The sequence below is a fragment of the Solea solea genome, chromosome 18, assembly GCF_958295425.1.
Source record: "Solea solea chromosome 18, fSolSol10.1, whole genome shotgun sequence".
Taxonomy (NCBI): domain Eukaryota; kingdom Metazoa; phylum Chordata; class Actinopteri; order Pleuronectiformes; family Soleidae; genus Solea; species Solea solea.
Window position 1 is genome coordinate 3,895,594 of NC_081151.1, and position 13,831 is coordinate 3,909,424.

The following is a 13,831-nucleotide window of genomic DNA, read 5'->3' on the forward strand; positions in this document are numbered from 1 at the left end:
CCTCTGCTGCTTCCTCCTGCTCTCTCCCTCTGTCAGACTCGTGGGCTTATGTCATGTGGAAAGAGATTTCACCGAAGCAGCTCGAGGACACTGAGAGCCATTTCCATCTTCGGAGACCACCCCCCCCTCCCCCCACTTCCCCCTCCACCCCCAGAGTGGAATATTGTCATTCAAGTTTCCTTCATTTGAGCGCGTGGAAAAGCCTTCAGGTTTTAGAGGGAGTTGATCCCCTTTTCCAGACATATTCTCGGAGGATTAAGCAGTGATGCCCAACTAAAGCACTCTTAATCAAATCAAAATAAATAGCCTCCTTCACAATGGAGAATGCCACATTTTCCATTTTTATTTTGCTCGGGATTTGTCCCAGGGAGGGAATACCACAGTGGGAAAGGCCAAGCCCCTGCAGAGGCGGCACAATGAATGAAATGAAATGCACTTACATACATGTGTGTGCCCGAATGTACTGTACGTACATGTTTTTGATAGCATTGTGACTCCGTTTTCAGCTCTTATTACACGTGGTGTTGTAATGGAGCCGGGCTTTTCGAGCCAAAATGAAGGGGTTTAACTGTGCCTTAGGAAAGCTTCTGGCATCGGTGCTGGGTGGCACTCCAGGGCACCAAGAAAGCATTTACTGCAGATTAGAGCTCCTCTCAAGTGTTTCACAGAGTCGGTCTTAAGCTTGGCAAGTGTTCCCAGGGCCATCCGGCGACCGGCAACCGTATAAAATGTCACCAGATCGCGCCGCATATAGTTCTCCCTGCATCCGCTGCAGGTTGTAAAGGTGGTGAATCACAATTTGGTTTGTGCACTTTGCATTCCTCGTCTGTCAGAGCGTTATTTTCTTGATGGATGAAGCAGTCGTGTGTGTCACCGTTGTAGGTACAAGGTTATCAAGTGACAGGCACTTGATAAACACTTCATTTCTCTCAAATGAAATGATTCATGAGCACCAATCTGCAGCTACAGTATTTCACCGCAGCAGCCATTTTGTGTCATTCTTGAAAGCAATCTGTCAAACTCCGATGGGACGTGAAAGTGGCGAGAGTCCACGTCTCCCCCTCTTAAGTGCCACTGTATGTGTAATATATAAAGTTTAAATGATTTGAAGTGTTTGTCCGCTCATTTATACGTCTTTTTTTTTTTATTCTAGGGAACTACCCTCGGCCCTCCAACTATAATAGCACGGCCAGTGCCAGCTACAGCGGCCCGGGCATGACCAACAGCCTTGGAATGAACGCAAGCAGCCCGATGCATGGCCAAGGTCCCGGCCAGCCCGTACCTGTGGGTCGTAGCCCAGGCCCAGGCAGTCAGAACAGGGTGTATCCGCCCATGGCTCCCAGCTCTCCCAGCATGCCTCAGCCAGCTGGTCCGGGCATGGGCCCGCCTTCTTTGGGTGGTTCTAACCGCAAGGTTCAGGAGGCAGCAGCAGCCGCTGGAATGCCGGGATCTGCCAACTCGACACACAACAGGTAAGAGAAGCACGGCAAGGTCTCGGGAGGTCTAGATTGTGCTGGAAGGCCTGTACGTTTAAAGATTAACACTAATAAGTACATAAATATGTGCTAAAAGGCATTTCTACAAAGAATGACGAGTTTAAAAACATATCAGGGTGACATTCCGGCAGAAATGGCCCAGTTTCCTTTGTGGGACTGATTTTACGTTACCTTGAAACAGTGGTATGCTAAAATTAGAGGACAGCGAGCATCTCTTCCTTAGATCGTTCACTATCAAGTGAGGGACTTTTCACTGCAGGTCGTCTGTGGGGAAGTGTGCTGAAAAGCACCACAGAGAGATTGTTGGGCTTTTTCTTTGGATGTACAGGCAGGAGTGTGTTCTCAGGGGTTCTACACTTCTATGAGCCATTTTCAGATCTATCCCTATTTTCACACATCTCATAAAACACCTGACATTTTGATGGCTGGCACTATACACCAAGTGCCATTTGTTGCAGAAAGAGAGCGAGATATTGGCCTGTGAGAAGACTGTATGGGTTGAATACTGTGTTTCCAGAACATAAAACAAAGAAGAAGACAAAACAAACCATGGGTTTAACTGTGAAAACACGCGAGGCAGAGGTGACACCAAGCACCTTAACACAAATACAAAGCACTTTGAAACTATAAAAGGTGTATGAGTTAAGAGATTATTTTTCCATCAGGGTCGGAGCTTTGAATATATGAGTCTTTGTAGCATTGGTGATTGAGGCTGTTGTGGGATTGTGTGGGCAGTAAACTCTTGCTGAACCCTACTGGGGGAACTTATGAAAACATGGCCATCTTCAGAGGAGGGGTGGGGAAGGGGGGGGTAGATTTCTCTGCTTCCTCCAATCAGTGCAGGATTTTCCTGGCAGTGCATCGTGGGAGCAGTTTCTCCAACGTTCTGCAGGCCGAGGTAGCAGATCAACATGTTAGAGTCTGACGATGCATGAATCAGTGATGATATGTCATGATTCTGTCTGTCTGTGTGTGTGTCTGTGTGTGTGTGGGGGCGTCTGTTGATGACAATCGGAAGGCGGCCCCCATATGTCAGGTCCCCAGCACAGACGCAGCCAACACAACCTACCTCCACCCACTGGCCTGCACCTCACCCTGCCTCCATCTGTCCACATCCTTCTCCTCCTCCTCCTCCTCCTCCTCCCAGACCTCAGCACCCATCCATCCTGCCACCCTCACACTCACACCTCCATAGGTAGGTCTGCCTCCCTCCCTCCCTCCCAGCATGTGCATGTGTCTCGCACATCATCTGTCTGAGGGTATGATCAGACTGCGTGCTAATCAGATTCGTTCTCAAAACATTTCAACATTCTTCTCAACCGCTAGTTTAACCCTTTAACACCGAAGCCTCTTTTTTTTGCTTATTTTAACCAGAAACTGTCCTGTGAGTTAAGTTATTTTGCCCAATTTTCCAGAATAACTTTCAACATCTGGCAGTTATTTACAATGTACACTATAGTTGTACATGAACACCAGATTTTGCTGTTGTTACATTTGAAATTTGAACAGTATAAAACATATTTAAAATCACATTTTGGTTCATTCTTTGTCCAAAAACAGGCCAAAAAAACAAGTAAAGACGCTGATTCGCCGGCTTCCTGAAAGAGCGCGAGTAAAATTACCGTAATAACCACCATTGTTGGCTTTGACGTGCAACTTCTCAGCTTTCAGAAACTGTTGACAGTTTTCCGATCGCACAAACCGTCGTGTAATTTTACGATAATGTAAACGTGTTGTCTGCGATACGCTCAGTGTTAAAGGGTTGAGGTCTCCTCGTGTGAAATATGATCTTTGTGTTATGTTGCCATTTTGCAGAATTTAGACAATGAACTACACCAGTGTGACATCTGCCGATTTCCTCTTTTAAAATCTCAACATGGCACCGATCAAAAACGCAAATCTCAAGTCAATATTTTTTATTCCTGGTTTCTGAATAAGAGCTAAGGGAACATGTGTGTGTGTGTGTGTGTGTGTGTGACTAAACTGAGTAGTGATCATGGTATTTACCACATCATCACTGTCATCACTGTAATTGCCATCATCACCTTCATCATCATTATCATCTTCAGCATGTGTTAGTCACTGAATGGCAACAACATGCTCTATGTGTGTGTGTGAGTGTGTGTGTGAGGGGGGCTGACAGTGTACGTGATTAATTATTGTGCATCGGGGGGGCACGGCACTGTTCACACACACACACACACACACACACACACAGCAACACAAATACTGGCCAAGCCATTAAGAGATAGCTGGGCTGTCAATAAGAAGTGGCATGACATGATCCCCACTGCTGGGACCAATCAGACAGCCTGTCACTCTGTTCTCACATCCACCGAGACTCACTGTGGTGCTGCTGAAGTCACTCTGTCTCCGCGTGTTTCTATATTTGTCCAAAGATCCTGCGTCTCTGTCTTCACAGTGACGGTGAAAGTATCTGTGGGTTCTTTGTCTTTGGCTGTTTTATCTGCTCTTTGGGATTAAGCAGCCATCAGTGTGGGGGTTTTGTTGTTTCCCTCACATTTCATAAAGAGCGAGTATTTGTTTTGGGTTTTCTGGAGCAGATCTGTCGTTTCTGTCTCCCTCTCTTCAGTCTTGCTGGTTGTTGCGGTGCATGCTAACGTCCAAACTGTCACCGTGTTTATTCATAAATAAAAGACCTCTGGATTCAGAGCGGCAGAAAACACTGACAGATTACGAGCAGGTGTAGGAACTCCTAGTATATCATCAGTATCTTTATTGACGACGACGTGCAATAAAAAAAGAGTGAGAACTTTTGTTTTAACACTGATTTAAAGCTGAAAAAGAACCTAAATGTTTTGCCACAGTGAACACTTTTGCTTGTCTCACCCTCACTATTATTCTTGTCTGCTGTCGCTCATTTTTTACCTCTTTCATCCTTCCCCATCTGCTCCTCTCCTCTCTCCTCCCACCTGTTTCCCTCTTTCTTCACTGACTCTCCCAACTGTATCTTCCTCTCCGTCTCGGCGCAGCCCTGTTATCCTACCCAGACTGTTTTATCTCCCTCCGTCTTTCTTCCTCCCAATTTGCTTTTTTGTTCTCTGCTGTCTCCAGCACAGCCTTGTTATGTTTTTCTTCCTCAGATCCCACTTTAGAACATCTGAGGCAGATCAGGGGGGAAATTGGCCTCTGAAAACCTGCAGTTAAAGGCTCCAGTACAGCGTTTGCTCTCTAGATCTCAGCACAACATTGTGAAACGTTCAGACCCAGTTCCCCTCTGTCTGCAAAACAAGTTGTTAGTCGTAGTACATGTCTCGCTTTTGCTCTTTGATGCATCAGCCCGGCGTGAACTGCCACAGACACCCACTCATGACCTTCTGAATCAGTGGCCAGTAGTTTGTCAGGTCCTCTTTCCTTCTTTTTTCTTGAACACTTTTCTCCAACCAATAATCTCACTAAATTTTCACCTCTCACCCCCCATATCCGCACCACACACACACACACACACACACACACACACACACACACACTCGTAGACTCACTTCAGCTTCATTACCCTGAGTGAAAAGAATGCCAAATGAACATAGGAGAGCCACTTCTGGTATCCCATGGCTACAGGCAAGCGTTGTGATTAAATCTTCATAAAGTGTGAGTGAGGGCCCGCCCACTAAACCCCACCAGAGATCCCCCCCCCCCCCCCCCATCATCAGCTGACTGGAATCAGAAACAAATGTCCCACTTTTATTATTTAATCAGTGTGATTGGTGGCTGAGGGGGAAACAGTGTTGACCTGGAGAGTTTTGGAAACACAGAAAGGAAACTATGTGTGCCTTTAACTCTAACATGTGCAACATAGAGTGTCTTATATCCTTTTTTTCAGCACGACCTAGGCAATCTGATGAAAGACGAATGTCATTTTCACCAACTATATAAACTAGGGCTGTCAATAGACAAAAAAAACGAATTAATCACACAATTTTCTGTAATTAAAAAAAAACCCTGGAGCTTATAACAGATGTTTATTTATATAAAATCATGGAATGAATGTAGAATCAACACAAAAAGTAGATTTGAATTCAGAGACCGTTTAAATGGCTTTCTTTTAAACTTTAAAACGCAGTTTCTCTCCTGTGAGGTACAAACTTCATCATGACTCTGACTCAACAACACATAAGAAGATGAAAAATAAACACATTTTTTAAAGCCTTAATATGTGACCTATAAACACACACGCCCAGGATGTCCATATAAGGAGTTGTGGGTTATTCCCGCGGGTGCACCTGTGCCACATGAGCACAAAGGGTTAAAAGTCTTAAATGCAACTTTGCATAAATGACAAAAAAAAAAGAAAAGAAGGAATTTCAGCTTCTTCTGCTGATGTAGTTACCGCAAAACAACTATGAAAACCAATAATATAAATGTCACTTTGTTTATGTACTGGAACCTAATTCCACAAATAGATGCTGGTCACTCTGGTCCGGTCTAATCACGTTGATGTCAGCTGGTTGAGTCGTCTGGGACTCTGCTTTTTTTAAAGCTGCCAGTGTGATGAATGGCAGCATGAGAAGTCTGCTGTGTTGTGTTCAAATAGCTCAGTCGATGTCAAGCTTGTCAGTGTGGAGGAGGTACAAGTTTGTTTGGAAGGAAGGTGTGGTAGAAAATATTTTAGCGGATGGGGGGGGGGGGTTTGATGTCGGGGAATTTATTTTTTTTTTGGAAAAGAGAAGAGAACAGAAAGTATTAAAAGGTGTAAGCTTTTCTTGGCAACAGCTTCTGAGGACAGAATTGGCTTTTCAAATGACTTTCCAGTGCTGCCGGCGACACTCTACAAAAAAAGTTCCTGGAGCTATAGGAACGGGCGCTGTCGAAAAAATAAGCACTTAGTGGAAGAAGAGCAAAGCTCAGGGAAAAAAAAAAAGAAGAAGAAGAAGCTGTAAATCAAAGGGAAATTGAAGAGAGAAAAATGTTGGAAGAGGAAAGAAGAGAGGAGAGGAGAGTGCTCCCAGGCAAATCCTTGCCAAATAATTCATTTCTGACCTCCTTAGTAAGTAAATTTGCTAAATAAATAAGAGCAGCGCTTGAATGTCAAGAACGGAGGATGCTGCCTGTGGCGCTTTGTCGCTCGCAGTCTTGGCAGCGCTGCAGAGCGCTCTGCTTTCATTAGATGTGCAAAATAAATGGCTTCTCCTCCATCCATCCTGAGCTGTTTGATGTTGGAGAAGGAGGGGCGGATGAAGAGAAGAGAAGAGTAGCTTTTCTCTGGATTTAATATGTTAAAAGCTGTCCTTGTATTTATTAATATATTTTCTTTTTTCTTTTCTTTTTTTCCTCCTCTCTCCTGGTCTCCCCCCTCTGTCTGTGTATGTGTTTGTGTGTGGTGAGTTGAGTCAGGAGTTTGGAGGAGCTATGAGCCCGAGCCGCCCTGAGAACAGATTGGGTCCATATATAATTCATGGCCTCCAGCCGATCCACTCCATCCTTCTATCCAGCAGCCTCTCTCCGGCTCTTTTTCTCTCACTTTCTTCTCCACACTGTTGTACACCCACCCGCACGCACACACACACACACAAAGCAGAGGGATCGATTGGGAGGGCCGCTCAGCCGTCACACACTCCTGCAGTCCCAGCACTTCTGCTGTCTCGTCCAGTTAGCAGTGCTGGGAGACATCAGCACGGCCTGTCACCACAAATGAAGGACAAAGGCGCTGCCACTACGAGAGAGAGACACTGTCAGCTGGTTGGCTGGCACCTCGTAACCATGGCATCCCCTTGGCAACGGCACACACCCTGCGCATGAACACAAGGACACGCTGAAACACACACACACACACACACATGGATACACATGCTCGGCCCACGGTGAGAAAGTGGCCTTCTCGAATGCCCTTCACACGTGCGAACTGAATAACAAGAGAAGCGAGATGGCTGTGTGTGTGTGTGTGTGTGTGTGTGTGTGGGCGGGCGCGTGCGTGTGTGTGTGTGTGTGTGTGTGTGTGTGTGGGACCACAGTGCATTTAATTGCTGCATTTCAAAGGTGTGAGACGATGGCCTCTCTGCCCTAATGGCGCCTGGACAGGCCCAACAAAAAGACTGAAAACACCCACGCTGTATTGTAGTATGTATGAACTCTAATGTGGTGTCAAAGCTCCAACTTTTCCAGAAACCTCAAGTGAAAGTTTCCCTGCACTCTCTCTCTCTCTCTCCCTCCCTCCCTCCCTCCCTCCCTCCTCAGGCCGCTCCTCGACAACAAACTCCGAGTGCCCTGGCCTGATTGTGTTTGGAAAGATATTTCTGTGTCTTTTACTTTGCGTCCTCGTGTGTGTGTTTTTCTTCCTCTTTTTCAGGCACAGACACTGACCTTGTCAGGACCAGTAGTCCTCATGGAGACCAAAAAAACCTGGTCCTAATGAGGCAGAACCTGATTTCTGAGCAACAGGTTAAGTTTAGGGTGAGGCAAAGGGGTAAGGCTGTTGTTTAGTGCAGTGTCCTCAGAAGAATAGCTGCACAACCCTGTGTGTGTGTGTTGTGTGTGTGTGTGTGTGTTTGTGTGTGTGTGTGTGTGTGTGTGTGTGTTCACTCAGCTCAGTCTCATGGAACAGCGATTACCTCGAGCTCTGAGGCCCTGAGCTAAAAAAATACACCCCCCCCCCACCACCACCACCACCACCACCCCTCAGTCAGTTCACCAGGGACACACACACTACTCAGGCTTCTCCGGGTCTTAATTTCCCTTCCTCCTCCTCCTCTGTTCCATTCTGCCTCTTTTCTTCTTCTCCTCCTCATCCCTGCTCTTTCTCTTGTTTTCTCTCTTTCGCCTCACTCACTCACCCGTTCTCTCTCTCTCTCTCTCTCTCTCTCTCTGCGGCAACAGGATGCTTTTTCTCTTCCCCATCACAAAGGTGCCTGAGAGCAAGATGAATGCGATGTGCCATGGTTTTTTTTTCCCTCCTCCCTCCTCCCTCCCCCCTCCCCGATAGCAGCACATGCATATATTAAATGTGATTAAACGCTGTGCAGTGCTTCCATCAAGTGCTTTCTAATGGGCTTTTTTATGACATGAATTAGTCATAATGGGAGAGTGCCACAGTCAAGAACCTCCAACCACTGTTGTTGTTATTGTTGTTGTTGTTGTTGGTGATTTGGATATTCCACTATTCACAGGAGAGCTCCTGCTTATATTCCTTAAGGTGGATGAGCGGTGTGTTTTTTTTTTACAGTATGGATAAATGAGTTTCACGGGCGTTTGGCGTCTCTAAACTTATTTCCCTTGTCTTTTGTGAGAGTTTGCACACAGAACGCGACTTCCAAGAGATGCAGCCGTCAAAAAGGCGCATTTATTTCAGTGTCTTGACTCACGCTGAGCTTTTTAGGGAACATGTAGGCAGCAGCAGGAGAAGGCTATACTCCCCCCCCCCCCCCATTAGAATGAAATGAGGCCAGATAAGCGTGGATTTGGTGTGAGCTTGTTTCTTTGCCATGGAGCTCCCCTCACACCTCAGCCCCCATAGAGGGATTACATATGTATCATCAGCCGTGCTCTATGACTAATTACATCTGTGAGATGAGATTATGGGGAGGTTTACCAAGCCGATCCCTCCTCTTAGGCTATGTGTATCGGTTCCAGCATGAGGTATTATGCCATGTGTCTGTGTGTGAAAGAGAGAGAGAGAGAGAGAGGTGCCAGTGACGAGGGAATTGACTGACATGAATATGGATAACGTTCTTTTTCCTTTACATCCATCCTCACTTCTACTTGACTTCCTCAGTCGGCAGCCTCTTTCTTCCTCTCCCCTTCATCTCTTCTTTGCCGTCTACGTTCCCAATCTTGTCTTCTACCTTGCTTTCCTTTGTCTTTTGATCATTTACGGCCCCCTGTCCAGCTCCGTGTCTTCTCTCCCCATCTGTCTCCCCCCTTTTCCTCTACTCTTTTTAAACGGTCGTCCAGGAGATAATCTTGAGGCACCAGCAGATACCAAATTGTCCCCGACATGGTGTTCCCTTTCAGCCTTCGTGTCACTGGCTCTGACCCGCCTGGCATGCAATGATATACGCTCTCCCCTTAATCGCACACACTTACATGTGTGTGTTAGTGTGTGTGTGTGTGTGTGTGTGTGGGGATGGCTCGCATTCAGCAGGTTGCAGATAAGCCCCTCTGATGTCACTTGCAACGCCATGTGATGAGCTGCCTGGGAGATAGAGGGCGGGGAGGGGCTGAGGGAGGGAGATTGAGTGGGATTGATTTCCGCTGTCACCTTGGCAACAAATAACATGATCCTCTCCAAAAGCACACCTTAATTAGTTAAATTATGACTTGTGGGAGAGAGAGAGGAGGAGGAGGAGGAGAGGGGAGATTTGTGGAAGACCTTTTTCTCCTAATGTCTCATTGTCGATCTTTTGTTAGATCAAGGATGTGTTGCATTTTATTGTGACTGTAAGAATACGACCAGTGCTCAGGTTTATGTGCGATTTTGTGGCCTCTTGTTCTGCTGCAGCGAATGTAACATAAAATATTCCCCTCCACTGACTTCTGTGTCGTCTTCCTGTCGTAGGCAGAGCAGCTATCAAGGCCCCCCCAACGTCAACCAAGCAAGCAACATGGCCTCCACTGTCCCCTACAACCAGCCAGCAGCCAACAACGCCTCAGCTTTGGGAAACTCACAAGTTCCAGCCTACAGTGCACAGCCTTCAGGTATTCAGCAGAAGTTCTTCTATGACCTGTGTAGTGTAAGGAGAAACCTCTTTGTCGGTGACAGTGGCGAGAAGTTCAGCACCAACCTTCACCTGCTTGACCCTCGTCTCTACCTGTTGTGATGATTATAATGAATGAAAGACTCACTGAATAGGCAAATAGGTCGGACAGCTGAGCTATTCAAGTTTAAAGCACATGTTTATGTTGCATGTATAGCAGCAACATCTGAATAGCTCCCATTGAGAGAGAGAGAGAGAAGGAAAGAGGAGCAGAAGGGCCCAAAGTCATTCAAAGTCCAAGAAACTCGTAACTTTCTCAGTTCTTACGTTTCCTTGTAGCACTTTTGTTGTATTGTTGCTAAAATGCACCTACGAGTACAATGTGGGCTCCAAAATGAAAGGCACCTTTTATCTAAAGCCAAATATCAAAAATGCAAGACATTTGGAAAACTGCAAACGAAATTAGAACGCCAAGGTTCCTCCAAATTCATCTGGTTTGCCCTTGGGCAAAGGTAAGATACCATGAGTCTTTCCCACTGTGCACAAGGGGAAAATAAAAACCGGAGCCTTGTAACTTCTCTCTGTCAATGAGAAATTGACTACTGTCATTTTCTAATATCTCAAATATTAACCTTTCTTTTCTTTCACCACTTTGAATGTGTAAGAACGTGTGTGTGTTTGAGTTCTCCCGAAAACTCTAGCATGTGCAGCCAGCGAGGTTGAAAGAGGGAGCCGACTTGCTTTTTGTGGAGTCTTATCTCACTCCCTTTCTATGTCTTCCTTAAGCAGCGGCCTTTTAATACGATTCTTTCACAATCTTCCCTTCACAGACTTTAAAGGGGCCTTGAGAAGGGAGCGAGAGAAAGAACATAATATTTCAGCTGCAGAAAGAGACATTAAACTATTTTACAACGTCTGACTTTGTCTTTGACATTATACAAGCCATTATCCAATGACCTTCAGCGCACAGGAAAGAAGACACCAATCATTCCAGGCGGTTACAACATGCTGGATCTAACCATACGATCAAATTTTAAAGTTTACATTTAAGCATGCCTCTTTTTATCGTTTTTGGCCGGTTCAGTTTGATTGAAATGTCCCTCTCTCATTATTTTCTCGTCTCGGTGAAGGAGCTATATCGACGTCAGGAGACGGCGTGATGAGTCCAAACGGGAAGCCAAAAACGGACGTGAAAGAGGATACAGGCCCCGCCCACGAGCCTCACAAACCAAAGGTATCCCTTGACATTTTTTTTACCCGTCTTCCGTCTCTGGCTCTGTGTTTTCTTTGTTTTGTGTTTTCTTTTGTTTTTGATCTGGCGCCTGCTAATGAAGCAAACCCTGATCTGATCAGCATACGCTGCCTCAGCACAGTGGGCTAATTCTCCGCTGTTTTCCCACCATATCTAATGATTTGTTTAACACTCACCGTTCCTGATGTTTTCATCACTGTGTTGTTGGGTTTTTTTTTGCCCGCAGCGTTTTCTGCTCGCCGATGTTTTGGCAGCACCTGACATCTGCAGAACACACGCATGTGCATCCACACACAGACACACACAGACACACACAGACACACACAGACAAAGATGAGAAGCCACAAACTGGCCTCTCCACTCACAAACACGTGCATCCTTTCTCTTACTTTGTGTCTCTTCTTGGCACACACACACACACACACACACACACACGTGTCTCAGTACACAGTGCTGACTTCTCATTTTGCCCCCCAATTGCAGCTCAGCTCGGCTCAGCTCAGCAACAACAGAACTCTGCTCTTTGCTCTTTTCTTCTCCCTCCCCTTGTTTTTGTTTAACAACCTATCTAACACACATTCGTGCACACACACACACACACACACACAGGCGAGCGCACACACACACACTTACACTTCCATCACATCCACTACACGTCGTTTCACTCCAAATCCCTGTCTTTTCTTTTGCTGATTAGGGTAGTAGTGCCTTTTGAATTATTTAAGGCAGACTGAGCAGCCAGAAAGACCTCCAGTGCTCCCAAAAGAGATGATCTGTCTGCTGAGGGAGAGAGAGAGAGAGAGAGAGAGGGAGAGAGAGAGAGAGGGAGAGAAAAGGAGAATGAGAAAGAGCGCAAGATAGGGAAAGAGAGAGGGAGGGGAAAGATAAGGTTTTGCTGACATGAGCATTCTGTACACAGACCAGAAGCTCTTGTCAAGCTGTCTGAGTCTCTCTCTCTCTCTCTCTTGCATGACACACACACACACACACACACACACTCATGTGCAGACACAAGTTGGACTGATTTTTAAGTGTAAATTACATCAGAATCCATGCAGACGAACATAAACTGTCGACCTGATTTACGCTGATGATGAATCTGCGTGAATCTTAAATACTGTTAGTCCTCTCTAACTGGGCTTCTTATTTAATTACCAGTACCAGTATGTATGAATGAGTTAGGTCGTAACGTGTGCTAAAATGTGGTTTTAATCTGCTTTAGTGTCATCGGTCGTTTTAAAACCAAACATAGTCCTCGTGTATTAGTGTCTTATCTCACGCGCGACATAAAAATGTGACCATAGGTTTACTGCAGTGTATAAGATTCAACATTCAAAGAGTTTATTGTCATATGTACAGTCAGAAAAACACGTGCAATCTCTGTGCAATGAAATGCTTTCTTGAAATAGATAAATGGTTCAAATAGATAAATTGTTAAAGTAATAAAATAACACACATGAAGGGCAGTATAGCTGGAAATGCACTAGAAATAGACATCTGTTATTTACCATGAATTATAAAAACATGACAATTATAAGTAAATGTGCAAAATAATAGTACAGTCATGAGGTAGGTGATACTTGTCCATTATAATAACTCCTATCAGCTGTTGAGGTGAAAATATAAGGGTATAAAATGGATTTAATGGAGTTTTTGGCATTATTAATCACTAATTCCTAATACCTTTCAGCATAAGGTAAATAAAGTGATCTAATGACCCTCTGTTTACAACCTCACACCTAAACCTGTAGCATAATGGGAGACAATCCTATCCTGAGTAATTTACCTACTCTGTATACAGTTCAGGAAACAGCCTGTTGTTGCTGCCACCTTCTTGCCCCTTCTTGATTATAGAGATGTTATTTACATGAAGGCCTCTGCTCAATCTCTCTCTTCTTATTGGATGCCCATCTCTCATGACATCAGCATTTCCAAATCTATCCTAGGCCTGCTGCCCACATATTTATCCTCCTACGTGTTACATACTCGGCTCAGTCATAGCTTACGTTCCCAGGACTCCCTGCTCTGACCCCTCAACCTGGAGCAAGCTTCAGCAGAGTCTCATGTCCAGCTTGATTCCCTCCACGGATTTTAAAATTCTTTCAGAGTCACTGAACTTGGGGAACTCGCTCCTGCTCCTAGTATTTTAATCTGTTTATTCACTTGACATTTTGCACATTTCCTTTATTGTTGTGTCGTCCGTCTGTCTCAATGGGATTTAACCTGTAGAAATAAAGGTTAAATAAAAAATACAGGTCCACTCTGGTACTGCACTCACCGCTCACACAAACTCCCCATGCTGCAAAGAAACCTAAAAATGGAAAGATTCTAAAGGGGGGGGGGGGGGGGGGGGTCACGGGGTCACAGACAATAAATGCAATAAAACACGTGTCAACATTGGCAGAGAGATTCAGAGATGGAGAGGTCGCCTCGGG

The 13,831-nt window shown here is 45.4% G+C and overlaps 1 protein-coding gene across 7 annotated transcripts in view; it reads left to right on the forward strand.

The window, feature by feature from the left end:
- The window catches only part of LOC131444521 (AT-rich interactive domain-containing protein 1B-like), a 204,799-nt gene that overhangs the window by 175,403 nt on the left and 15,565 nt on the right, over nucleotides 1-13,831 (forward strand). For 5 of the 7 annotated variants that reach the window (XM_058614911.1, XM_058614906.1, XM_058614905.1 and 2 more), the window contains 4 exons: nucleotides 1,154-1,472; nucleotides 2,515-2,691; nucleotides 10,006-10,145; nucleotides 11,275-11,378. In XM_058614911.1, coding sequence (XP_058470894.1) covers nucleotides 1,154-1,472; nucleotides 2,515-2,691; nucleotides 10,006-10,145; nucleotides 11,275-11,378 — 740 coding nt within the window. The remainder of the gene's footprint in view (nucleotides 1-1,153; nucleotides 1,473-2,514; nucleotides 2,692-10,005; nucleotides 10,146-11,274; nucleotides 11,379-13,831) is intronic. The other 2 variants (XM_058614910.1, XM_058614909.1) reach the window with 1 other exon arrangement.